This window comes from Sander vitreus, chromosome 2 (assembly GCF_031162955.1).
Source record: "Sander vitreus isolate 19-12246 chromosome 2, sanVit1, whole genome shotgun sequence".
NCBI lineage: Eukaryota > Metazoa > Chordata > Actinopteri > Perciformes > Percidae > Sander > Sander vitreus.
In genome coordinates, this window is record NC_135856.1 from 17,456,478 (window position 1) to 17,481,085 (window position 24,608).

Consider the following 24,608-nt stretch of genomic DNA (forward strand, 5'->3'; position numbering starts at 1 on the left):
AATTTATGCATGCATCATCATCATTTTATGCCAGTTTATTTTTAGTGCATTTTGAAGAATACTTCTTTTGTAAAGGGACTGAAATGAAAAAGGGTTAATTCAATCCAACCCCTTTTGTTCTAACAAACTAATAAACCCATGTAGAGCACCTAAACCATGTTTAACCACTGAATGGCATTTACCACAGCACCGTCGATTTACCACCACTGTGATTAATAAAAACAATGTCAGATGGTCATCACTGACAAATAGGAATTATAAGCATATACCTGTGTATTTACTTATAATGCCTTTCTGCCAAAGTTACAGATTTGACTTCCCTAGTTGAGTTTAAAGTGAACCAACATGAAACCAGATCACAAAACATGTTAGCTTTAAAAGTTGAATAGTGGAAGACTAGTTTCAATTTAAAACAGGAGTTAATTGCAAAACAGATTTTAAAGACACATTTTGAAGACACACATGGCACTTTGTCTGAGAATAGTCGGTGCTCCTACAGCAGTGATCAGGTAAGAAAAAAACAGCGTGCATCTCCTTAAACTGCTAATCTATAGAGTATGAGATACCAGTAAAATGTGATTCCAGTGTTTGAAGTTTAATCAGGACAACAAACCAAACAGTAGTAGTGCATCCTGCAGTAGTAGCCTTCATGTAGAAAAGGGACAGAGTAAACACAAATTACATTGCAACAAAAGCTTGAAGGCAAAAATTCTGTTCAGATTGGGTCGGTTTTATTGATCGTTTAACTTTGCCAAGTAAAACCTAGAACTTAAACTTATGTAAAAAGTTCTGGGTTTTAATTTGCAAAATGTATCCAGATAACTTTATAATCCTGCTTAAATGGGACAAGCCACAGTTTACCAGGTAAAGAAACACATGCATCTCCAACTGAGCCTTCTTTAACCTGGGAGCTTGAGTAACTCTTCAGGAGCATTGAAAGATCAGATTTCTGGGAGTGTTTCATATTCTTTATGATCAATAATGGAGCGACAAAGCATGTGGAAGATCGAGAACCTGGGCATCTGTGTGATAGTCGGACCAGACTGCAACACTAGAATGAATTTACATCTGTTCAAGATGCTCTTGGAAGAATTTGAAACCTCTGTGAAATTCAATGTGGCAGACTCCTAAATACATCAGTACACTTATTTAAGAAATTGTAATAACATACACTAACCCCACACTCGCTCTCACACACACATTCATAAACCCGATAAATAAAATTTAAAGAATGAAAATGTTCAGCAGATCATACAAGTCAAGAACAGCATCAGGCACCACCCCCCTTAACTGATCAGTGAGCTAATTAAATATCATGTAGACCACACATCACCTTCCTTTCCAGTTCAGACCAGGAGGAAGACAGTAATTGAGTGTATTTGGAGTACTTTTAAGCGCTTGATTTTACTCACACATGATCGACTTTGAGGTTTTTTGAGGGTATGATAAAGAAAATCAAGAATTCTTCAAGTACTTGAAACATTTCCAACCATGATTCATTTTGAAATGGTGCCTTTGCCTAGTAAAATAATGCTCCAGACTGTACCAATGAATGCCTGTTAGCTTATTATACCACCATCCACACAAAAAGGGGATGACAGGAGCCACACGGTTTTTATTTCCGTTGACCATTAAAAAGCGATAAAGCACAAAAGCGTCTCATCCACCTTGCAGCTGCACCATCAGCAGAATCATGTCCTTCCCTTTGAAAGGAAAATGAGGTGTCCTTCTCTGTCCCCTACTGGTGAGAGCTAAGAGAGCATCCTCCTTGGGGCCTTACAGGAAGACAAACTCGTCACTGATTCTTCTGTTGTTACTCCTCCCCAGTTTGCCGGGGGGCAGAATGTGGGCTGCAGGTCCACTGTGATTGCTGCAGTTACCCTCAAGTCCATAATCCTGACCCTGGCCCTCTACGAAGGTAAAGATGGGGTACTTCTCCTTCGTTGATGACAGGGCCTGGCAAGAAAAACAAGATCAAGTCAACAAAACGTCCTAGAATGCTACAGAATGTACTGATTGAGAAAATGTCATGTTAAGAGAGCACATGAATATCTATTAAATAAAGTTATTTTACATGGTTTGTCAGCCAAAATTAAACTGAAGCTGTTACCAATGATTATTTTCATTATGGATGAATCAGTCTATTACATTGATGTCTTCAAATTCTCTCTCTCTCTAGATTGGTTCCAGCCTGACAGCTACATGTGTATAGAAGGGGTTTGTAGCATTTTTGGTTAATCTCTTTGTTAAAGGACGGGTTCACAATATTTAGATCAAGGGAGTTAGGAAGTTAAATCTTATGCTCCCTCCTGTTATTAAATGCTTTTAAATTTAGAGTCAGATAGTGGCATGAGGGTGTAAAAACTCACCACACTAACAGCAGAACATAGAGACTCAAAGTCCTTCTTGTTCTTGGCATAAAAGCCGATGGTACAGCTGGGATCCATACGGTTGAAGGGCATCTTCTTGGGAGAGTTACAGTGGAATGACTAGAGAGGGACAGAAGGAGACAGAGGCCATACAATAACAGGTCAATAAATGTTCATGACAGGACATGCCATCTTCAATGGTCTGTACAGTCAAAGCACTATTGATCATGAAAGTCACATGGTCCAAGTCCAACATGATCTGATATTAAAAAAAAAAAAAAAAAAAAAAAAAAAAAAAAAAAAAAAAAAGACAAAGCCAGACAGACGGAGGAGAGGAGGGGAGAGAGATAGTGACAAAACATGTAAAGAGAGATGAAGACAGTGCAACCAACCTCCAGTGAAAAGTTGACTTGTGAGAAATCTACCACAGGCTGGGAGTAGTGAGGGTCCAGATATAGCAGCTGCTCATCTAACAGACAGGAAGGAGAAGCCAGGAAGAGGAATTGAAACACTGTATAAAAAGTGTAAAATCACCACCTGCAAAGTGCCGTTTCCGTATTCTAAGATCTTCTTCCCACTAACCCAAGCTGCAACTCCCATGGTCGAGTAGTGATGCTAATACCAAGTGCCATATACTGCAGTTTCCTTTAAAAATCGTTAAGATGCTACCACCAAAAAAAATAAAATCTACTACTGTATTAAAAAAAAAATTATTAATCTGTTTTTCTGCAACAACTGCTCACTTCTTCTATTGTGGGTCTTATTAATGATTTTCAGAATCATGGTTCCAGTTCGGGGAATCAATGATTAGTGAGAGGTTTATTTTGGGAAGTGTTGGTTGCTTGGTTGACATGATCTAAGCTTGTCACAGACTTTCCTTCTGACTGTACACAACATTAGACAAGATTAAAGGGAGGCAGTGAAAGGAGTGCAACATGAGCACAGATTGTTCTGAGGCAGATATGGCCAAAAACATTGGCTTCTCTATGATCCTGCCTCTTGCAAGCTGTATCCATCAGGTCCTTCCTCTGAGTAAGGATATTGTTCTTAAATCCCTTGATTGCTTTTCAAGTTCTCACCTTGGAAGCCAATGAAGTAAAGTGAATGCTTCGGTTTGCCTCCGATGATTCCAATACAACAATCCAACTTTAAGATGTTCTGGAAATGAATTTTCAATACGAGTTAAGAGATAGGAGAGAGAGAACTTAAGTTCAGCAACACCATTATTTAGGAAACATCACTCTCAGAGGGGTTAATGGATTTGGGGGGGGAGGGAGTCCAGACCTTGACACATTCGATGTAGGACGGGTTGAGGGCCTCCCCTCCCAGCCGTACAGGCACCAGTATGATGACAGACTTCCAGGCTTGGCTGGACGGATCAGGGGGAGTCTGGCTTAGTGACAGGTCACATAGATGCACCACATCCTCTTTGTACACTGCAGTGCAAAGAAACATGATGAGAAAAAAAAGACGTATTTAGATATTTCCAAAGGAATACATATTGGAGCAAAGCAATACACCTACTGATACCTCTGAACTGGACTCTCACAAATGGGTAATTATTAAATTCAACAGTAAATGTAAATCTCACCTGTACAATCCTGAGCCACATATACAGCCAGGTTGTGAAGCACAGAGGTTTTGGCTACCGCTTTCCTGGAAGCAAAAAAGAAAAAAAAAAAAAAAAAAAAAAAAAAGTGTGTCAATTATGTTAATCATTTACGAAAATAGTAAATTATTGCTTGTAAAAAAAAAAAAAAAAAAGTTTCTTCCAACACCCTTACCTTAGTATGTGTGCCACAATAGAGGGGCCATACCAGTCACCAGCCTTCTTCCCTGAACTCTTGCCGATTTCCACCAGCTGGTGAAGCCCAAAGGGTGCTGGGGGCTGATCCCCGAACCAGGTGACCAGCTTGTGATGGATAGGCTCTACCTGCCTGTCCCTTACAGACTCAGGTCTTTGCTTCTGGCTGCATTTGGGTGCCTGATCACTCAGGGACTTTTCGGGGGTGTTGGATCCCCGTGGAGAGCCAAAGGAGGGGATGGGGACCCCGCCAGCCCGGGCTGGGGAACGCGGTCTGAACACCTCAAAGTCCACATCGGTTAGCTGCTGAGCATCTGGCCAAGCCCAATCTACAGAATACAAAAAGGCTTGCACTTTAGCCAAGTACAGTCAGGCTAAAGATCTGGGGATGTTTTTTATTAAATTTCTTCAGTTTTATTATACATCTTTTGAATGCCATACTAATCAGCATGTATCCATATAAAGAAGAGAAGGTCCCTCTCAGAAATATTTCATTCAAAAATTGTACTCGATCATTTGTCTGGCAATACAATAGAGCACTGAAAAAAAACTAGATTAGCTAGCCTTTAAAAAGTTCCCGATTGGCTTACACATAGTGCTCCTGCGAAGAAAATGTACCTATATTTTCTGTGGGTGAAAGTAAAACTGTGTATAACTGTCAGAGAAACAAACCTCTGGGCATCAAATGGACTAGGAGCCCCTGCGCCAGCAGCATCTGGCCACTGCGCAGCATACAGCCCCAACCACAGTCGGTGGTCCAGGTGGAGCCCTCCAGCTGAGGGAACTCCCTCCTGTAGGTCAGCCAAATCCTGGACACAAAAGCCAAACGAAACCGCTCCACCTCGTCTGAGAGGAGGTGAAAGGGTGGAGGACGAGACAGAGAAAAAGAAAGATAACTCTTACACTAGGTTGATTGAAACTGCTTCTGAAGTTTATCTAAAATGAGAAAGATCATGCTGACATGTCTGTGAAATAAAAGTGAGTTGTTTTTTTTTTTGGGTCAACTGCTTTATGTTCTCAGATGTAAACCCAGCAACTTTTCAAAGGAAAAGACTTTACCACATTGTGGTTAACCAAAACATCACTACAACACCTGGAGTCTCTTTCTAGAAAATAAACACTGCATCTTCTGACAGGCACTTTTGATAAAAAAAAAAAAAAGTGATCAACCCTGACATTTTTAAGATACATTTGTTTATTCACAGCTTACCTTCACTGTTGAGCAAATAGGAGTGACCCAGGAGAGTGACTGGCGACATCTTATTGAAGGAGGTTTTAGACTTAACAGTCCAACCTACAGAAAGAGGAGCAGGGAAAATGGAAGTTGCCAAAGTAGCCAATCAGGAGAGCTGAATTAAGCTTTGTCAGATGTCATGTTTTGACACATTTTTAACCAGACTTAATCAAATATATTAATACAAAAACATGCATACATATATTAAAGCTATAGTGCATAGTTTCTACCACCCCCATGAGGAATTCTAAGTAAAGACAACAAAACTGTTGGCGCGTCAACATGATACAAGCCCTCCACGAAAGAACCCCCCCCTCCTCCACGCAGTTGCTAGTAGCCAAGGAGGACACAGAGGATTAAAAAAACATGATGGACTCTTCAGAAGAGGTAATTATCTTCACTCAAGTTTCTGTGTGCGAAAGTCACCGGACGACAATCTTCTGAGCATAGCCATACTGAGAAATACAGAGAGAGTTTTGTGGAGCCGATAGTCTTAATTAGCTTTGTATCAACTCATTTGGCAATGGCTTGAATGTAACGACGTTCATTAATACCAAAAGGTTACGCACTAAAGCTTTAAATATAATAAATAAATAATATCACAAGCATATAGAACCAGACAGAGGCACGCACACACTCTTCCTTCAAGACTATAGTAAGTACAAACCATATTTGACATTGTTCCATGCTGACATCAGTTTGGCTTTCAGTTTGTCCATTTCGTCGGGCTCTCCGGTTGCCTCTCTGTCGGGATCTGGTGTCTGTGGCAGCCTAAGACCAAAGCTGCCCTGCTGCTCCAGAGGCTGTTGCCTCCGGCTCTCCACCAGCTCATCCTGCATTCCTCCCCCTACGTACTGTACTGCGCTGGGCGAAACGGTGTTCATGCCTCTGAGCCCTCAGAGCTGAACTCTGGTGCTCCTCATTGCAACACAGAACTGACGGGGACAGAAAATGAGGTAAATTATTGACAACACTTTTTATACACTGTGCCTGAAACTCTTACACTTAACATTTATTCTCAATAATATGCATTTGTACTTTTTTTACTTAATATTGGCTATACGTTTGTCTACATCATCATTTTACCCTTTCTACATTTGTCTACTAGAACATATTACACATCTGTCAATCCTGGAAGAGGGATCCTTCTCTGTTAATCTTCATTTTTCTCCCTGTTAAAGGTTTTATAGTGGCTTTATATATATTGCAAAGCTCTCTGAGGCAGATGAATCCTCTGCAAATTGATCAATAAACGAAGATAATTGTTACTTGCACCCCCAGTTGATAGCTTCAAAAAAAGCTGGTCTAGGTTATTTTTTTGTCAAACTACATTTCCAAGTGTCATACTCTAAAAACAACATACTGTAAAGGAAAATGGCACAACAACCAGTCTGTAGACCAATGGCTACCTAGTTCCTGAAACATAAATACTGTAAATACAACGTTGTCAGTGTAAACCTAAGTCATGTGTCTTCAACTATTGATTTCATAATGCACAACACAAAATGGCAAGTACCAGTTACTTTTCCACCCTGCCCTGAAACTGATGAGAAGTAGTTTCAACAGGGAACAGTGGTAAGGCGTGTAGTCACTGAAAGCACGGATGGTAACATTTATGTGAAAAAGTCGTCATGTGATTATCATTTGACAACAATTGTTTCCCGGTATGTCGGGGATTTTCAGCGACTGTGAAAGTCATCTGATTTTGGTGGCTGACATAACTCCTCATTAGATCAAGCTGTTAATTACTTGCCACAAAACAGAAATCTATCTGTCACGACAATGTGAGCGTGAGGAACTTACTTTATGGTCAACAACCTCACAGTTAAATATATATAACGTAATTTGTTTGGCCCCGCGACGTCAATGCAATATAATAAACTAGATTTTCTTCTAGCACAACATCCATGCCTAATAATCAAGTGACCGCCATGACGTTGCGCCTCCTTTAAACATTACGTTAGCTAATTCACCTACAATTAAAGATTTACTAACTTAACGTTAGCTAACACGTAACTTACCTGCTGTAAAAGCCGGTTAAGATGGTCGATGCCTTGTAGTGTTGTGGCTCATTTCAGCGATTTCCCCACTCTACATTCACGAATGCAGCCTTCACAGATCAACGTAATGTAACGTTACTAGCTTGCTAAAGCGTTAGCATTTGAAGAGACTAGCGTTAGCCCCCGGTGTTAGCTGCATAGCATTCAAGCCGGACTAGCCAAAGATATAAATGACTTTTTAAAAGCTGCTACCAGTACGGTAGGCGTTTCTTCATTCAACAAACAAGCTAATTTGTACACACTGTGGTGAAGAAAATCCAGTACATAGCGGCGTTTGCCCTGAACAGCCACCGCTTTAGCGTCTCCCTTTGACATCAGCGGACATTTACTTCCTGTTGTCCTTTCCTGACATAACTCCATTGGTTGAAGTAATCACTGTGAGAAAGCTTATTGGACAATATCCGAGTAACAGACATTAGCAGTGTGCTACCAACTACAGTTTTGTAGCCTAGGTCAGATATGGCAAGATCCTAACCTGGGGTTTTGGGACCCCCAGGGGTCATTGAGGGAGTTCCAAGGGGTCCCCAGCAAAAAGGGGAATAATGTACTTTCACTATAATTCCATCCGTAAGTAACACAATGACAGAATTTATGACTATTTTATCATGGGTTTCATACACTATCTGTAATAAAACATCTAAAAGCAAAAATCCTATCAGATGGGAGACGCTGAACCATATGAAAAATAGATTAATCATATGCATTTGTATAGATATATGTATGATTTGTAATATCAATTACTGGGGCTACATTTATTTGTCCAATATTTAAAATAAATGTTAAATGAAAATATTGTATGTAGACAGATTTAAAAAAAAATCCTAACTTTTTTTCACATTTTCACATGTGAGATTCTGACTTGTTCTGACTCTGAAAAAACAGCAGTGAAAATGTCTATAATTTGTTTCTTTCATGTTTTCCCCTAGGTCATGCTAGAATGGACAATACAAGGGTCCTTGTACTACTGTAACCAAAAAAAGTGTTTAGATAAGGGGTTGCTGCAGCATTTTTATTACAGATTATAGACAAAAAAAGAGTAAGAGGTAGCAAGTTTTGGAACAAATCTCAGAATTTTATTCCACATACTGCACTTCAGGTGTCTGCATTTGAATCACATCTATCACAAACAAAAATGCCCCATGGTACAAATAAATACACTTTCAGTGAACAAAGAAATGTGGAATGTTTTTTATACTTGGACTTCTGTGTTCATTTGTAGAATCCATATTTGTGTACAGTATATTTTCTTTTTCTTCAAAGTAACTTACAAACAATACCAGCAAATGAAGACTTTTTGTTTTCAAATAAAGTGCATTTATTCTACTCTCTCTGTCAATCACAAAAAGAAAATTAAATTATTAAACATGTAACACTAGTATAGACACCACTGATTGGGAAAAGGCCTGAAAGTGGGCATAATAGCTGTATAAGATTACATTACAGTTAGTTTTTTTAATCAGGTGCTCAGAGCTGACCTGATAACTCATTTATTACATCAAGATATAAAAGAACTCCCTCCTATCAGTAGAATATATAAGACAGTATATTATATTAAAAATGTTAATCCCTATTCCAGAAGATATAATTAACAGTCACGTGAAGAACACAACAACAGAAAAGGATGTTCATTTGACAACTACTGCAACTATTTTGTCATCAGAAACATAAATGCATATTCAGTAACCCTATGGCTAACAACATCCATTCTGCAGTGTTTTAGTGGTATTGGCTTCATTACATAAACACTCACTCCAGCGGATTAATAATGAACATTTTATAGAAACCAGTTCAACAGTGGATGTTTTGAACCACTGGAGGACAGTAGAGTACAATGCTGAATAAAAGAAAAAACTGGTTGATGCGTGTAGTGCGTGGGACTTTCTAATGGGGGGCGTAACATCATTATTATACCTTCAAACATTGTTAGATTCAAGGATTGATTGCTAACAGTATCCTTTTAAATATATTTAAATATATATTGCATTAAAGATGCATAAAGAAACTTTTTTTTAATATTATTGAAAAAGATCTGCCAATATCACAAAAAACAGCTTCCCCCTTTGTAGCTCTGCATAGACAGATAAAAACCAAAACAATGTTGCCAGCCTGCCAACCTGCCCCAACTGACTTTTTAGACCCTTTTTGACTTTGAACTTCTGCCTCTGTGTGAAGTTGCTGTTGTTGGATGAATCAGTTTACATTTGTAGAGCTTAAAGGAATTAAGGTAATTTAAATCAAATTACTGTCAGAAAGTGACGCATCAAATCAAAGATGGACTGAATCTTTTAACTCCTAACTTTCTTTCGTAAATCAGCTAGTAGTAGTATGGTGAAAGCAGTCCTCACACACAGCTGTAAATGATTTGCATAAGATTATGTACAATGGATAGTTACTGAGAATGAACTACTAAGGAGATGAATACGACCCGTAGAAGAAGAGCACTAGTTGTTTTTCCTGTGAACATGTTGTCCTTCTAAGCACTCTTGCTGAGATTGATTCAAACACCTCTATCAGTATGTCACATAGCAACATGTGAGCTTTACATGAATCAACCTTGACTACCTAGCTTTTAGTATCTAACAACCTAACAGTCATTCTGATAAACTGCAGACAACTTTGTTTTTTACAGCAACAGGTTCATTGTGATATACTGTACCATGCCCATACAACAAACCCTACCTTAGATATAGAGCCCTTTGACAAACACATTACAGTATGCTACATCCATGACTGCCTGCTTTTCATGTTTTGCCTCAAAACAACACAAGGGTTCACTGTATATGTGCCTAACAATTCTTTTTGATATACTATATCCACATATATATATCCTCACTGAGCCAGTGTGATTTGTTAATAAAGTAGCAGAGCAGATAGCAAGGCCTGTAACTGTTGCTGGATCCTAACTGCTGCCTGTTTATTTCCAGTTTGGTTTCTGTCATGACATTTGCTGAGTCAACTGTGCTGAGTGTAATTACCTCTTGAAAAGACACGCACATTCTCCCACACTCCAACACTTCTTAACTCACTCACTTGCAACCACACTCACGTCCAATTTATGGACCACGGGGCTATGGATTTAAATGCATAAAAATAAGTTGCTGACAATGCTGCCTCCTGTGGCAATGTGAGTGTGTGCATGTGTTTGTGTGCCGGTTGCAGTCGGAGGCAGAGGGAGAAAAGAGCTGTGGTAGCCCTCCTGCGAAGGGGAGATAAGCCCTGAGCTCTGTCACACGCTTTCCTCTGCTGTGGACACAGCCTTCAAGAACCACCAGAAATAGACCCAAGGTGGCTTTACATACACACACGCACACGCACGCACGCACGCACGCACGCACACACACACACACACACACACACACACACACACACACACACACACACACACACACACACACACAATCCCCTGTGACAGACAGAGCTAGACAATGCTAGACAGTGCTTGACGTGACATCCACTGACAGAGTGCCTGCTTTGGCTTTGTCTGACCGTGCACAGCAACTCAGTAAACTGCTGGATGAAGCATCAGCTGTGTTGTTTTACGCAAATATTACAATTTGACTGTGACTCAGTTTATCACTGTCTTGTTGGATAAGCAGTAAAACAACAAAGGACTGGTTGAAAGACAAAACAGAGTGACTGGATTTGGTATACACAGTTTTCAGCATGTTTTGATCCGTAAAGCACTTTTTGACCTTCTTGTACCTATAATACATGTACAGTACATACCATATGACATGCGTTCACATAGACCCACACACATATACATATGATGAAGTGTTCCACATTACATTAAGAGTCTTCTTATTAAATACTTTATAATAGAAAATCAACAGATAATGCAACTTTACAGTCGATTATTTCACTCCTGGTTTTAAGTTAGAATCAGTCAGTCAATGATTGGAATCAATAAATAAAATTTGATATACTCTGAAACTGGAATGTACATTATTTTTAAGTGCTTGACTTCTGTCACAATGTTCTTCCAAAAAAGGCATCTTTTCTTTTTTTTTTTTTTTTTACTAAAGTCCCATTTCTCATGGGGTCACATTTTCGACTGGTTGCTACCTGTTGCAGCCCTCTCTAGCGGTGAAGCAGCAGGACTTTGGGTCACCACTGCAGCCCCAACAATCACTCGACCTCCAGCAGGAGGGTCAGACTTTACTGCTGTGCCTCCCTGTCTCTCCTCCACTGCCTTAGTCTGCTGGTCCTTGCTCTTGGACCCCTCCTGAGAGCCAAGCTTGATTGGTCCAAGGACGTTTTTGGCCACAGTGGTCAGCTGGCTGACGAAGCTTGTCTTGTCGCCAGGGGAGACAGGCCGTGACTTACAGAGGGAAGGTCCGCAGAGGGAGGGGGTGACAGAAGTCGGGGAGGGAGAAGGGGAAGGTGAATGCTCCTCCACCACCTCCAGACGACATTTATCCTCCCAGTCAAGGGTTCCCCGGTAGCAGTTGACAGGCCCAAGTCCTTGCCTCACCTTGCCCAGCGAGAGCGGCTGTCCATGTGGGGGAATGACGGGAGCGAGAACACGAGCTGGGAGTTTGGGGCTTTTAGAGCCGAAGTCTGGAGTCCTCGAGTCACTGCTCTCTGAACCAGCCTTTCTCAGGCTGTCCCCCATACCTGATGGTTTAAAGGTTTTGTTCATGCTGAGAGGACCTGCTTTCACTGTTGCGTTGATGCCAATGGATTTATCTGGAGTAGAAGCAGAGCTCTTGGTGAAGGCAGCACCAGGTAAACCAGGCCTACTCTTGTTGTCACCTTCTTGCTTTGGTTCAGTTCTGCCCCATAGCTGCTCCTGGGGATCTCTACTATTAGATAACACAGTTTTGGCTGCCTTGAGGTCTTGTGGTTTAGAATTTAAGTCTGCCGGACTCTGGGGGATCTTTTCAAGTCCCTTTGGACCACCTAGACTTCCTGTTGTTTTGGTAGGTGTACTAGAAGTTGTAGTTTTAGTGGTTTCTGCACTTAGTCTAGAGCTCTGGCCAGCCTGCGAGCTAAAGGGCAACTCACTTGTATGAGACTTTCTTGTTAAGGATGACTGGGATACTGTCGCTCCAACCCGACTCAATCTCTCCAAGACTGTCCCGGAATCAGTCTCCCTCTCTTTCTCCCTTTCCCTTCCTCTCTCCCTCTCTTCCCTCTCCCTCCCAGCCAGCAGTGTTTCCCTGCTAAGCGGTGACTCCTGCCTCCCTAGTCTCCTCATAGGCTTCAGGACACCGGCCCCTGGGTTTGTAGAGGATGAGGGCAGGGGTGGAGGATTAGGAGGCAAATTTTCCCCTTCTGTCTCCAGCAGGCTCTGGAGCCCAAGCTCACAAAGGAAGGCATCCTTACGGTACTCAGAGTGCTGCACCTCCAAGCTGTGCTTCCTCAGCGGACCCCCCAGCCCTCCTGTAGAACTGGATTGGGTCAAAGGCGAGCCTAGCTTCTCTGCTGACTGTACTCTTTTGAGAAGAGGTGATCGCGGGGGTTCAGCACTCTTTGGCCTGGGGCGGACCACCGGTGGCGAGGAGTGGAGCTTTACAGGAAAGGACTGGGTGGTGTTGGAGCTCCCCACAGTGTGGCCAGGCAGTGGTGGAGGTGAAGACTGGGTAGGGGAGGGTGTGTGGGCGAGCGGGGACAGGGGGATGTTACCTGCAGACTTACAACGGGCAGAGCGATACTGGCGGTGGAGTTTAGGGGAGAGGCCGTGCAGGGAGCTGGGCCTCATATGCTGAGCGGGAGCGGGTGAGTTTGGAGTGCTGGAGGCTGGAGAGCTGCTCTGGGAGGAAGCACCTAAAGCAACACAGAGAGCAGAAAAGATCAATTAAGATATAAAGAATCCCTGAGGAAAAGACACACTTTTGATGTAAAAGTAACGAGACTTTGGGCTTTTAGGGCGAGTACAATTTCTGGCTTTAAAAGCTTACTTTCCTGGCCATATGCAGTTTTTTGGAAGTCAATTTGGATAACTCCCAATTTTGTTTTCTAAAAATATGTCTAGTTGTTTTCTGTGCAGTTTTTAAACAAATCTTTCTAATGTGAATTGAACAATTGTATGTGTATTGTGTATTTCCAGTGTCCTACCCAGGTATGAGGGCTCAGGGGTGGAGCGGTAGCCCTTAGTTGGGGACCTGGCAGACAAGCTGTGAGTTGGGGAGCCAGGAAGACTCTCACTGGAGGACAGAGAGCGATTCAATGAGGAAAGGCTGCGGCTGGTGTGCAGCAGATTGGACTGCTTTGTGATCTTACGGAACAAGGAGTTCCGCTTCTTACTGCAGGACAGACAAAGAAAAGACAGGAAGAGAAAGTAAGATTTGAAATGGGATTGACATAATACATTGTATGTTAATACATTTGACTTTAATACCAGTGGTTTTGCCATTTTATTTTTTTTAAAGAATAGAGCCGCTGGAGATTGACAGGAAAGGGCTGCGGGTCAGATTCGAACCCATGCCTCTGCCAAGGACTAAGCCTACATGGAGCGCTCACTCTACCAGGTGAGCTGGAGGTCACTCTGAATTTGCCATTTGTACCATTTTCCAAAGCAAGCCAGGAGATATTTTTTACATACATTTTTTGCATATTATATTTTGTCCAGCTACAATGAGAATCAACTTGCAGATACAATATAATCCATCACAGTGAACTAAAAAGCATGAAATTCATGAGCTGTGCAGTTAGAAAATCAAATCCAGCAGAGAGCAAGGATGTTGTGAAAATGATCATTTACAATTAGTTGCTGTGCAACAGCTGAGTCTCAAGTGTCAAATGTTTACTTTGCTTGATTTCCCTAGTATACCAAAATGAATGGAAACTAATGGCAAATGACTAATTTGGAATGCATGAAATCAACCTAAAACTGTGACAACCTCAGAAAATTAGCAATGTAAAGTATGCAGTAATTGTAAAGTAATGGGCTTAAATGTGCAAACCCACTGCCCAATGGATTGGGAATCTCACCAGATAAACAAAGAGATAGTCAAAAAGACAGAGTTGCTGAACATTTTGCACTGTATGTAAGACAAAACAAAGCAACTCCTTTACTATTGTATTTTAATTAATGAGACAATCATCTAAGACATTGCTGTCATTGCAGCGGTGCAGGTGCATAAGCTCCTACCTGTCCTGGCTGTCCTTGCCCATGGTCCTCTTGTTTCGTCGGGCCATCTTACACTTGTAGCCGGCCTTGCGGGCAGGACCCACTTTAATGGAGGTGTTCTCAAAAGGCGTGGTTGTCACCGTCACCTTGTTTCCACTCTACACAGGTCAATGACATTAAATTATTTCTACATTCATCCTTACAATTATCCACTGTCAAGCTAATTACCTACAGAAAACTGGCCAAGAAAATGTTGCCTTAATTTACGGAATTAATTAGCAAAGTTAATGTGGATTTGGAATAACTGAAGAGCTACTAAGACCAGAGTTACATTGGAGCAGCAAGCACTTTGTCTAAGTACATGAATAGCCTTTCCTTGAAATTGACAACTTATAAATAGACAACTAAGTGGCCTTTTATTGGCAGAAACAGAAGAATTACACAGGAATTTTGATATTACCAATATACAGCACAACTACGGATGAATAAGCCTACTGCTGACTACCTTAAGGATGAGCTCTACCACTTCAGTGTGGACCAGACCGTGGACAGACTCCCCGTTGACGTGGGTGATGAGGTCACCGGCACACAGGCCAGCTTCCTGGGCGGGGCCGCTGTCCTCTACATGCTGCAAAGTAGCACAAAACATTCAAGTTCATAACAGGGCAAAGGCAATTACATATAAACATTCAGAGTGAAGAGTTTAAATCTAGACATTCTGAGTTTAAGTCTTTAAAACAGTTAATCCTAAAATAAATACATTTGTGTCAGCTTGGAGGAAATCATGAATTATTTTCCCTTTATTTTGGCTATTAATAATACGAGTAATGTTTTTTATTAAAGAACAACTGCAACGGGATGAGAAATAACATATTCCACTGGTCAAATTTGAACCCCAAACTGAAATCAATCAACTTAACAGTTTTAGATATTGCTGAAATCTCATTCTCTTTTGCGCTCTGTTTTTTTTTAATTCACTGATCCCTGTTTAATGCCACCTCAACTTTAAAATACACAATCAAAAGTCACAGCACAAGCCATTCCTTTTTTTATGTGAGGTCACTGACTTCAGCTCCAGTACAAAACATCTCCAGTAGTACACACTACTACAAGTTCCTTACCCAAACAATGTGATGGACACTGTAGACATCACTGTCTCCGATGTAGACCCGGATGGCCCTGAGAGTAAAACCGTACTTCTTTCCAGAGCGATGGATGGTGATCGGCGAGCGTAGCACACTGACTGCTGGGCAGAAGTCTCTGCTTGGTGAAGAGTCACGTGACGAGGGGTTGGAGGAGAAAGAGTGGGGAGACATGGGACTGGCCAGCGGAGAGAAGCCGCCATGCTGCTCCACTAGAGAGAAATGTGATACTGTATTAGTGTGCCAGAAACTAATATTTCCAAAAAGATTTCATTCAATTCCTTCCTTGTGCTGCTAACCTGATGGTATGATGACAGACAGGGCTGTGGCAGAGGCAGACTTGATGACCTTGTTTCCAGGTCTGGAGTTGCGTTTCTCTCCATCCCCAGACAAATGCTGATGGCGCGCCCTGCGGAGGACCAGGTCATTGGTGGCCCGGGCCCCCAGAGGGTCATACAAAGGAGTTATCACGTCACGACCGGCTGCTGCAGGACCTGGGGATAATGTGGCGATGGCCGTGGTTACTCCTGGTGTCTCTCCATGTCTAGGGGATTTGTCTGTGAGGATGTAGAGTCAGGTGGAAACTATAGTTATTATAGTATTATAGTTATAGTTATAGTTTAAAGTAGCATTTAGAGGTGAAAATAGTAAAGTTATGAATTGTCCAGCCCCCCGCTGACTCAGCAGTAGCCACCTAATGGGGTATTACAGGCTGCTTTTTTTTCACCTCCTCCTCTTGCTTTCTCTGTCCTTTTCCGTATTGCCCTCTCACTTATTTCCATTCCTATTCCCTCTCCACCCTCATAACCTTTTCACTACCTCAGACACTTCCCCCTGCAAACACACCTGCTCCATTGATCTCCTTCAGACTGTTTCTCTGCTCCAGGAGGCTCGGCGAGGGGACACTGGTTCCATCCAGTGAGGTTCCACGGACCTTGATGGGCGCCTGGCGGGACAGGAAGTCTGGCTCACCGTCTAGGGGTGAGGCAAAACGATGTGTATCCATCAGTGCTGAGAAGCGCCGGCGAGCACCAAGAGGAGGGCTACCATCTCCGTCCATGTAGAGGGACTCTGAACAAGACAGGCGCTTCCTGCAAGAGGACACAGGCAGTACATGTAAGATAACACAAACAGTGTATTCTCTGTAAGAATCCATTATTCAACAAAACTAGGAGTTTACAGCCATGCTAGCAGCCCAGTGAGGCTGTACTGATGCACAGTGGTTCTTTGAGCTTAATGCTAATGTCAGCATGCTAACATGCTCACAATGACAATGCTATCTTGCTGATGTTTATCATGTAGGATGTTAGCATGCTAACATTTGCTATTTAGCACTAAAAACAAAGTACAACTGTTGTAAATATGTTACATTCCATTCTCTGAGAACTCTGAGCAAAGCCTCTGTCATCTGTTTTCATTTGTATCATAAATTGTAACACTGTTTGCCTCACTGAAGATTCATCTGTGTGAACCAACCCTGAACATCTTCCTGTCCATCCTGAGTCTCGTTCTTATTTTACTACCATCACGTCATCTACGTAAGTGAATGGAGCGATTGTTAGAAAATGTGTATATCCTTGTGTGCATCATTAAACCTTTAGAACATTATGAACTAGAACCATGTCGCTTTGTTCTCCGAGATCTCGTAACTGCTTTCAGAATCAACTCACAGAGGTCAAGTCAGTAGATGATAGGATAGGAACCACAAAACAATAATGATCAAATTGTTTCAAAACAACAGCTGAAGCTGATGGGAATGTTTTTGACCTGATGATGGCGCTAGATGACAAGTGAAAGGATGACCTTTTTACAATTCATCATGGGGACATGAATGTGTGTACCGATGTCATCGTAGACCATCCAATAGCTGTCTAGACATTTCACTTAAAATCATTCCTTTAAACATCATGGTGCACTAGAAAATGTCAGGAGAACACCAAAGTCAGCATGATTTGTCATGAATGTCATGCATAATGGCATGGCAATCCATCCAATAGTTGTTAAGATATTTCAATCAAGACCAAAGTGGTGGATTGATCAACTGACATTGCCACCTCTAGAGCCCTGCTGCTAGCATGGCTAAAAAGATTAGTCACATTATTTATGTAATGGTACCCTGTGGAGTTTTTTCTCTAGCAGCGCTATGGAGCAGTTGTTATATGACTGGGTCCCTGTTTTGTTTGCACATGCACATGCACAGGGGTGGCGCAATACACATTCCTGCAAATGGTGTCACACTATCCCACTGATCTGATCACTGATCATCAAATGGAGATAATGATAAGGCTGCTGGCCCTGATGGCATCCCCAGTTGCGTGCTCAGGTCCTGTGCTGGGCATTGTCAAGTGCAAGCGGTGGCTGCAAAGGGCGTGTAGCATCGTCAGGGACACCTCTCACCCCAGCCAAAGACTGTTTGCCCCCCTCCCCTCTGGGAGGCACTACATGACTCTCTGTTTCAGCACCATCAGGTTCAGGAACAGCATCTTCCCCTCAGCGGTCACCTTGCTGATCTCTGCACCATGGTGACACCACCCCCTGGATCCCCAATTCGTTGTCTCAGTACCTGTACTCTGTGCAGTGACAATAAAGTTGAATCTAATCTAACACACGCCAAGATATTCTGCAATGTGCCAGAAAAGGCAGGATGGAAGAAGACTGTTTGGATGTAAACAATGGCTTTGCAAATGTTTTATGAGGAATGAAACATTCAATACACCTGTTAGAGCTCATGGACACACACACTGTGCATTTTGGTGAGAAACACTGACTGTAAAAAATAACTTAGTTTACAAGAAAACTCCACAGGGCCCCTTTAATTAAAGAAATTAATGAATGTAATGAGCTGTAGCCAAAAAGTAATCATAGCTGGCAAGATACTGATAATTCGTACTGGATATGGGAGAGGAAAAATCCAATATGTAAGGTAAAAAATGTTGAGCCACTTTTACCTTATCACATTTTCTAACCATTATAAATGTAGAATATATGAATGAATGATTTTATTTTACGTGTGAATGTGGAGAGATTGAAATCTAGATGTATGCTTCCTAAAGATTGAGGTGAAATGGAGTTATGAGAAGTAATGGCAATCTGTTTCTGCTTCATGCTCTCAACTGGAAATGTGTCGGTTAATAGAAATGAGGTGTGGACTTAGCAGGTTGAAGTCTTTGTGAGTTGCTTCAAAGCATGACAAGCAAAGCAACAGAACATAATCTGTTTAATGAATCTAGATCCCAGAATGAGAGTACATTTTTTTTATTTAGGAAGGCTAAAACCTAAAAGGCATCATGCAAGGTAATGCAAGGTCCTTTTTTCTATCCAATATGAATATTCTGATATATCAATACAATATCATTTTGTGTATCTAAATTGGAAAATGATGCACTGAATTTGAGTGAAAAAAAGCAGCTGTGTTTGCATATTTATCAACAAATCTTGAAAAAACTGACACATCAGAGACATATTGGGTTTCTGTGAGTCATATGAACCAGCCATCCAATTCCACTTTCCAACTTTCCAAACTTTGCAGAAGTGAGAGCTGTTGCCTGTTATTGACTCAAAGTGAGTGTGAAGTTCTTTTTATACAAGTGTCAAAATTGGCGTCAGTGAGAAAGAAAGCCAAGTTATTCAGGCACACTGAGGTATGTGACATCTAGGCTGCTAAAAGAGAAAAAACCTTCAAGGAATCACCTTCAGTCATATCTTAAGTATAAGGAACACCCCACCTTATATACATACATGCCTCTACAGTCCCTCATTTAAGAATGCCCACCACTCACATTTCGGGGGATCCAGTCCTCCAGCTCTTGTCTCTCATGCTGAAGCTGCCTAGGCTTTCTCTCTTGGTCACCTTGTCCTCCCGTGGGCCCTTGTGCTCCCGACGGGATACAGAGGTCGTGGCTTTCTGCTCCAGCTGAGACAGATGCTCCATGCTGCTGTACACCTGCAGAGGGACACAGTCAGATACATTATCATTTGATCTGTTAGTAGATCTGGAAAAAATATAGCTGGTGAGTGGGGGTTACAGCTATATATTACTTAGCTGTAATCATTTGTATTTACTGTATTTGTTTCAGATATCTGGTTATTGTATTGTATGTATGAATATAGACATGCATGGAAGTCCAGCACCCTGAGACTATACACTATGTGGAAGGAAGGTGGCCGAGGCCTAATGAGTGTCACAGCCACTATCCGGGATGATAGAGTATATCAGGAAGATGGCTGCAAGTGATGACCTGCAAAGTGAATATCTCAGGCAGAAGAAACATGATGATAAGGAGTCAGGGGGAGAGGAGGAACCATCATGGAAGCCCCCAAACTAGGACAATGGCTCCAGCAAATCCCAGGAACAACATCTGAGATATCTGTCCAGAAATCCTAGGAACAGCTAAGATACTGTGCAGAACCTTCAGGCTCCCAGGCCTTCTTTTTTTTTTTTTTTTTTGGACACACACAAAACAGTCAAGTCAATTGTAGACATTAGAAGTGCTCATGATATTAATGCAATGCAGAAAACAATAAAAGCAAAGAAAAGCAAGGAAAAACAGTAATAACATAGATACGATGGGCTAAGCTGTACAGGGAACCAAAAGGGAGTTTATAGTGTCTTACAATTAAGAATGATTAGATTATAAACCTGTTTTTCCAGCAGAATGCCATATTCTTTAAGGGGGAACTCCACTAATTTTACATATCAAAGTCTGTTTTCAGGTCTTGGGGAGTACTACTGCATTATATGAAAAAAGTTGTATAAAGCCTTTTGTGAACTGGAGCAGCTAAAACCTAGCATGACAAGCCAGACCCACATCAAGATGTTGGGTCTGGGAACTCACCATTGACAGGGCTCAATCCGAGGGGCGGGATAAACGGTTGTCTTTCAAATTCTCTCTGCACGCAATAGGATAGCGCTACAACCAAGCAGAGCAACGAAGAAGGTAGCAAAGCCAGTTGATAGATTAAACTTTTGCTGTATTCGGTCGGCAAAACTCTGAACACATCTTCCTTTTTTAAGAATTACTTCAGTGCCGTTCTTTGTTCTTTTCTCAAAGAAAAACTTAACTCCAAGTCTTCCAGAGTCGCGGCCAAAGCCCATTCGAAAGACCACTGTTCCCAGCAGCAGCAGCCATAAGCCCGCCCACCAACTCTATACACCATGTGATTGGCCAGGCCAGAGTTTGTTTTTTCCGGCTCGCAAGCCAACGGAGAGTTGCTAGACCCCCTGGCTGCAAATTACATTTACTGCCGATAGGGTGTGTCTAGATTTCTAGGCTAGCTAAAACCTGCACATTTCTGGCCTTTTTCCTCAACTAATCAATGTAGCTCTACATTCATAAATGTATAATGAATCAACTACATGTGTATAGAACTTTGTTCATCTGCTTTGCTTGAGGGAGGCCACTCAACAGCCATTGACCGAAACTTCAAATACATCTCACAATTAATTTAAATTGAGCACTAAGCAATGAGGCACTTTTCGATTTTCTGAAGAGCTCCTTCACAATCTCACAACCCAAACATGAGAGGATGGACCAGGTGAAAGACAGAGGGAAGGCAGATGGAAAAACAGAGCAAGTGAGAGAGAGAGGGAGAGAGGATGAAGTAGGAGAGAGCCAAGAGAGTGGAAAAAATGATAGTATGAGGTGAGAAAATCCCACCCGGGAAGGAAAGTGTGAGAGGAAGAACACGCTGGCACGCTGTGAGAAAGAGTCAGAATTAGAAGAGATATGGCCACAGAAAGAATGGATCAGAAAAAAAGGATTAAAGATTGTCTGGGCCATTAAACACACATCTGTAGAGAGAGGTCTTGATATTAAAGGTGCGTGGGGCTATGCTTAAAATAGAAACTGGAGACGAAAGGAATAAGAAGAAATGGTCTAACAGTTACAGAAGCACAGTAAACTCCAGGTATGGGACCTGAGTCCAGCCTCCTGGTGCTGCTCTTTGGAAAATAGGACCTAATTTTAAGACTCTTTTTTTTTTTTAATTTTAAGACTTGTATCGGATGACAAAATAAAGCAGATTGACACAGTGAGAAAAAAAGGAAAATGGTGTAAGAGAGAAATGAAAGAGGAGCGGGTGGTAGAGAGAGAGACAATGTCAAACCTTGCTGAAGCGAGGAGAACAGGAAGAGAACTGTCTGATCTCTACAGGCTCATCGTCATTGGTGTCATCCTCGTCGTACGTATTGATGTGATGATACCGATCCGAGCGGGCTGGCAGGGGAGAGAGGGGAGATGAAATATATGAGTTCAACGTAAAAAGTGCATTTCTAACTGGAACGGTGTCAGAAAATTATTGTACAACCCATAAAGCTAATATTGATGTAACTGATGTACTTTACACATACATCCAAAGAAACTTACTATCAAAGTAGCTGGTGTCCTCCTCTGACTCCAGGTGAGGGATGAACTCTGCCTTCTGTCTCAGCAAACTGTTCCAGTCAAGCTCTGTGAAGAACGAGTGTTGCTTCACCTCAAACGCTCCGCCTGGTGGCATTGACAACACAACCTGTCAGCCTCACTCAAAATACAGTATGGATAGACTGTATATTTAAAGCTGCTTACCGTTAAATGTATGTGAAATGTGTTTCTCATAGTGACAAAGAGAATTATTACCCCACTCTGCAGTTTCCGTCAGCTTTTTGTGGCTTTCAGCTATACTGAAAGCTAACTGTTTTGCTCTCTGGTCACAAGCTTTGGGTAGTGACCAAAAGATTGGTTTAAATGAGTTCCCTCTGTAGAGGGCGGATGGGCTTACCCTAAAAGATAAGGTAAGGAGCTCAGTAATCAGGAGACCGCTCCTAGTAGAGCCGCTGCTCCTTCACGTCGAAAGGAGTCAGTTGAGGTGGTTCAGGCATCTGATAAGGAATGGGGAACCACCATTTGGACGTTTGACAAACTAGTAGAAGAACCCGGGGTTGACCCAGAACACGTTTAAAACATTATATATCTCATTTGGCTTGGGAATGACTCGGGATCCCCTAGGAAGCGCTGGAAGACGTTTCTGGGGAGAGGGACGCCTTGATTACCTTGTTTAGCCTGCCGCCTGCCACCACAACCAATAAACCAACCGATAAATTCATATTTGTGGAATACTGAGTTTATTTAGTGTCTTTTGACATAATGTTTGCGAGCCTGAATGCTTCTTTGGACAAGCCCTAATTAATAGCACTATGCATTCCTAATACCAACGTAACAGGTGCAAATCAGAGCTCTGATATCAAGTAAATGCAAAAGTTAGTACCTGTACCCAACCTCACAAGAGGGTTGGTCTGTAACAGGGCAGAGATGAGGTCCTGGGAATCCGCAGGCAAAGCTTCATCACCATCTGGCCAAACTATATCATCTAACAGAGACAACAAAGAGAGCTCAAAAGGTCAGTGTGACCAGGAAGAAAGAAATTGACTTGTCCAAACTACTGCAAAATTGCCTTTAATACCTGCATGTCAGCAGGGGAAACAAGACATTTTAAACATGGAAGAAAACTATTCTATCTGGAGCAGTATTCAAAATCTAAAGGCTTAAAACTCTGCTCAGATTACATCACATGCTTGAGTTGCATGGTATTGGATAAGAATGGTAACACTTTACTGATCCTTAAAGTATACACAATTTGTTTTATAAACTTTGTGGTAGTCTTAAAAATAGTGTTGTACACTTACTATGACCCACTTACTAGAAGGAAAGACAATAACCCAGAAACCCAGTTGAATGAAAACATACTGTACAGCTTTTGTGGTTTGCTTTTCATAGCTAAAGATGTGCAGTTTGAGAGTGCCTTTACAAATAAGTAAAGTAAATTAACAATATTTTCTTACCTGTGATGACCTGTCCAAACAGCTCCTCTGGAGTGTCTCCAAAGAAAGGCACACAGCCCACCAGGAATTCATAGAGGATGATGCCCATGGCCCACCAATCCACCGGCTTTCCATAGCCCTGACGGAGAATCACCTCTGGAGCGATGTACTCTGGAGTACCACACACCTGAGTGATGAAGAGGCAATGGAAGACAGAGGAAGAAAAGGATGGAGAGAGAAAGAAATAAAAGATGGGTTGGAGATGCTTGACAAACTTAAGTTGTTGGTATCCAGAAAATGTTATGTGATGTAATCCAACTTTCCAAGCGGCTGTCCAAATTACATTCATCATTTATTGGCCATGTTCCTCAAATATCCTTTAAAAGTCCTTGTTCACAGACATATTGATACTACACCGTCACAGCTCATCTCTGCAAGCTGTAGTCTCTTTAAATTTTTCCGAGCACTACGTCACACGTTTGATTTCTCTGATTGGTTGTAGGTCTAAACAATTGCGTCTAGAGGCATTTCAGTCTATGGCTGTTGATAACGCCCTTTGAAAATCAAAAGGGTTCCACACTAACTCACATTTGCTATTTGGTCTGGTGATGTCAGGCTACAGATGTGTCCTACTTCATTTAAATGCTGCTCTTGGTTTGTTCTTTGGCCAAACATCCAAATGAGGTAACAATTAGAAAAAAAAAGATTTTTGGGAGAAGGTGGATTTTAACTATCACTTTATCCAAATGACAAAAAAAGCATTTTTACCATTTACCCCCAGTGGTATCTATCCATTCAGATAATTTTGGTTTACTTGAGATCTCTGCCGCTGAGAATTCTGCCACCGTGCCAAAACAATGACGTCGAAAGGAGCGGCACCTTTACAGATACAGTACAATGTCACGATTATTTAGACTGATTATTAACTAAAACAGTTAAAATATTTAAAGCAAGATCTGTGGACTTTTCAGGTAACTGGACACTTGTTTCTGGAAAGAGACTGTTTTTCAAATGCCATTTTTTTTTTTTTTATGCTGTAAACACCAATTTCCTTAGTATGGCAGAAGAAGTCTCATAAAACTGAAATAATTTGCATGGCTAAGTTCTACTTGGTGGTAAGTGGGAG

The 24,608-nt window shown here is 41.7% G+C and overlaps 2 protein-coding genes across 4 annotated transcripts in view; both read right to left on the minus strand.

Moving 5' to 3' along the window:
• Nucleotides 1–574: 574 nt before the first annotated feature.
• atg4da (autophagy related 4D, cysteine peptidase a) lies at nucleotides 575–7,806 on the minus strand. The gene is made up of 11 exons (XM_078281317.1): nucleotides 7,429–7,806; nucleotides 6,075–6,342; nucleotides 5,384–5,467; nucleotides 4,846–5,019; nucleotides 4,154–4,502; nucleotides 3,961–4,025; nucleotides 3,654–3,805; nucleotides 3,449–3,527; nucleotides 2,762–2,838; nucleotides 2,370–2,489; nucleotides 575–1,956 (listed from the first exon to the last, which is right to left on the minus strand). Exons 2-11 carry the CDS (start codon nucleotides 6,289–6,291, stop codon nucleotides 1,777–1,779), a joined length of 1,497 nt encoding a protein of 498 aa, XP_078137443.1. The 5' UTR covers nucleotides 6,292–6,342; nucleotides 7,429–7,806; the 3' UTR covers nucleotides 575–1,776.
• Nucleotides 7,807–8,518: 712 nt separating this feature from the next.
• The window catches only part of mast1a (microtubule associated serine/threonine kinase 1a), a 71,371-nt gene continuing 55,281 nt past the window's right edge, over nucleotides 8,519–24,608 (minus strand). For all 3 annotated transcript variants that reach the window (XM_078281319.1, XM_078281318.1, XM_078281320.1), the window contains 12 exons: nucleotides 23,504–23,669; nucleotides 22,930–23,031; nucleotides 22,050–22,172; nucleotides 21,790–21,899; nucleotides 19,464–19,627; nucleotides 16,531–16,775; nucleotides 15,984–16,241; nucleotides 15,664–15,896; nucleotides 15,048–15,170; nucleotides 14,564–14,700; nucleotides 13,528–13,715; nucleotides 8,519–13,236 (listed from right to left, as the gene is read on the minus strand). In XM_078281319.1, coding sequence (XP_078137445.1) covers nucleotides 11,510–13,236; nucleotides 13,528–13,715; nucleotides 14,564–14,700; nucleotides 15,048–15,170; nucleotides 15,664–15,896; nucleotides 15,984–16,241; nucleotides 16,531–16,775; nucleotides 19,464–19,627; nucleotides 21,790–21,899; nucleotides 22,050–22,172; nucleotides 22,930–23,031; nucleotides 23,504–23,669 — 3,576 coding nt within the window. In that variant the 3' untranslated portion in view covers nucleotides 8,519–11,509. The remainder of the gene's footprint in view (nucleotides 13,237–13,527; nucleotides 13,716–14,563; nucleotides 14,701–15,047; nucleotides 15,171–15,663; nucleotides 15,897–15,983; nucleotides 16,242–16,530; nucleotides 16,776–19,463; nucleotides 19,628–21,789; nucleotides 21,900–22,049; nucleotides 22,173–22,929; nucleotides 23,032–23,503; nucleotides 23,670–24,608) is intronic.

Bases quoted from the DNA above. Each gene is read 5' to 3' on its own strand.
- atg4da (XM_078281317.1), bottom strand. From the start codon at position 6,291: ATGAACACCGTTTCGCCCAGCGCAGTACAGTACGTAGGGGGAGGAATG. The intron at 4,503-4,845 runs GTTTGTTTCTCT...TGTATTCTGTAG, and splicing joins AGTCCATTTGATGCCCAGAG to ATTGGGCTTGGCCAGATGCT. The intron at 3,528-3,653 runs GTCTGGACTCCC...ATTCATTTCCAG, and splicing joins CCTACATCGAATGTGTCAAG to AACATCTTAAAGTTGGATTG.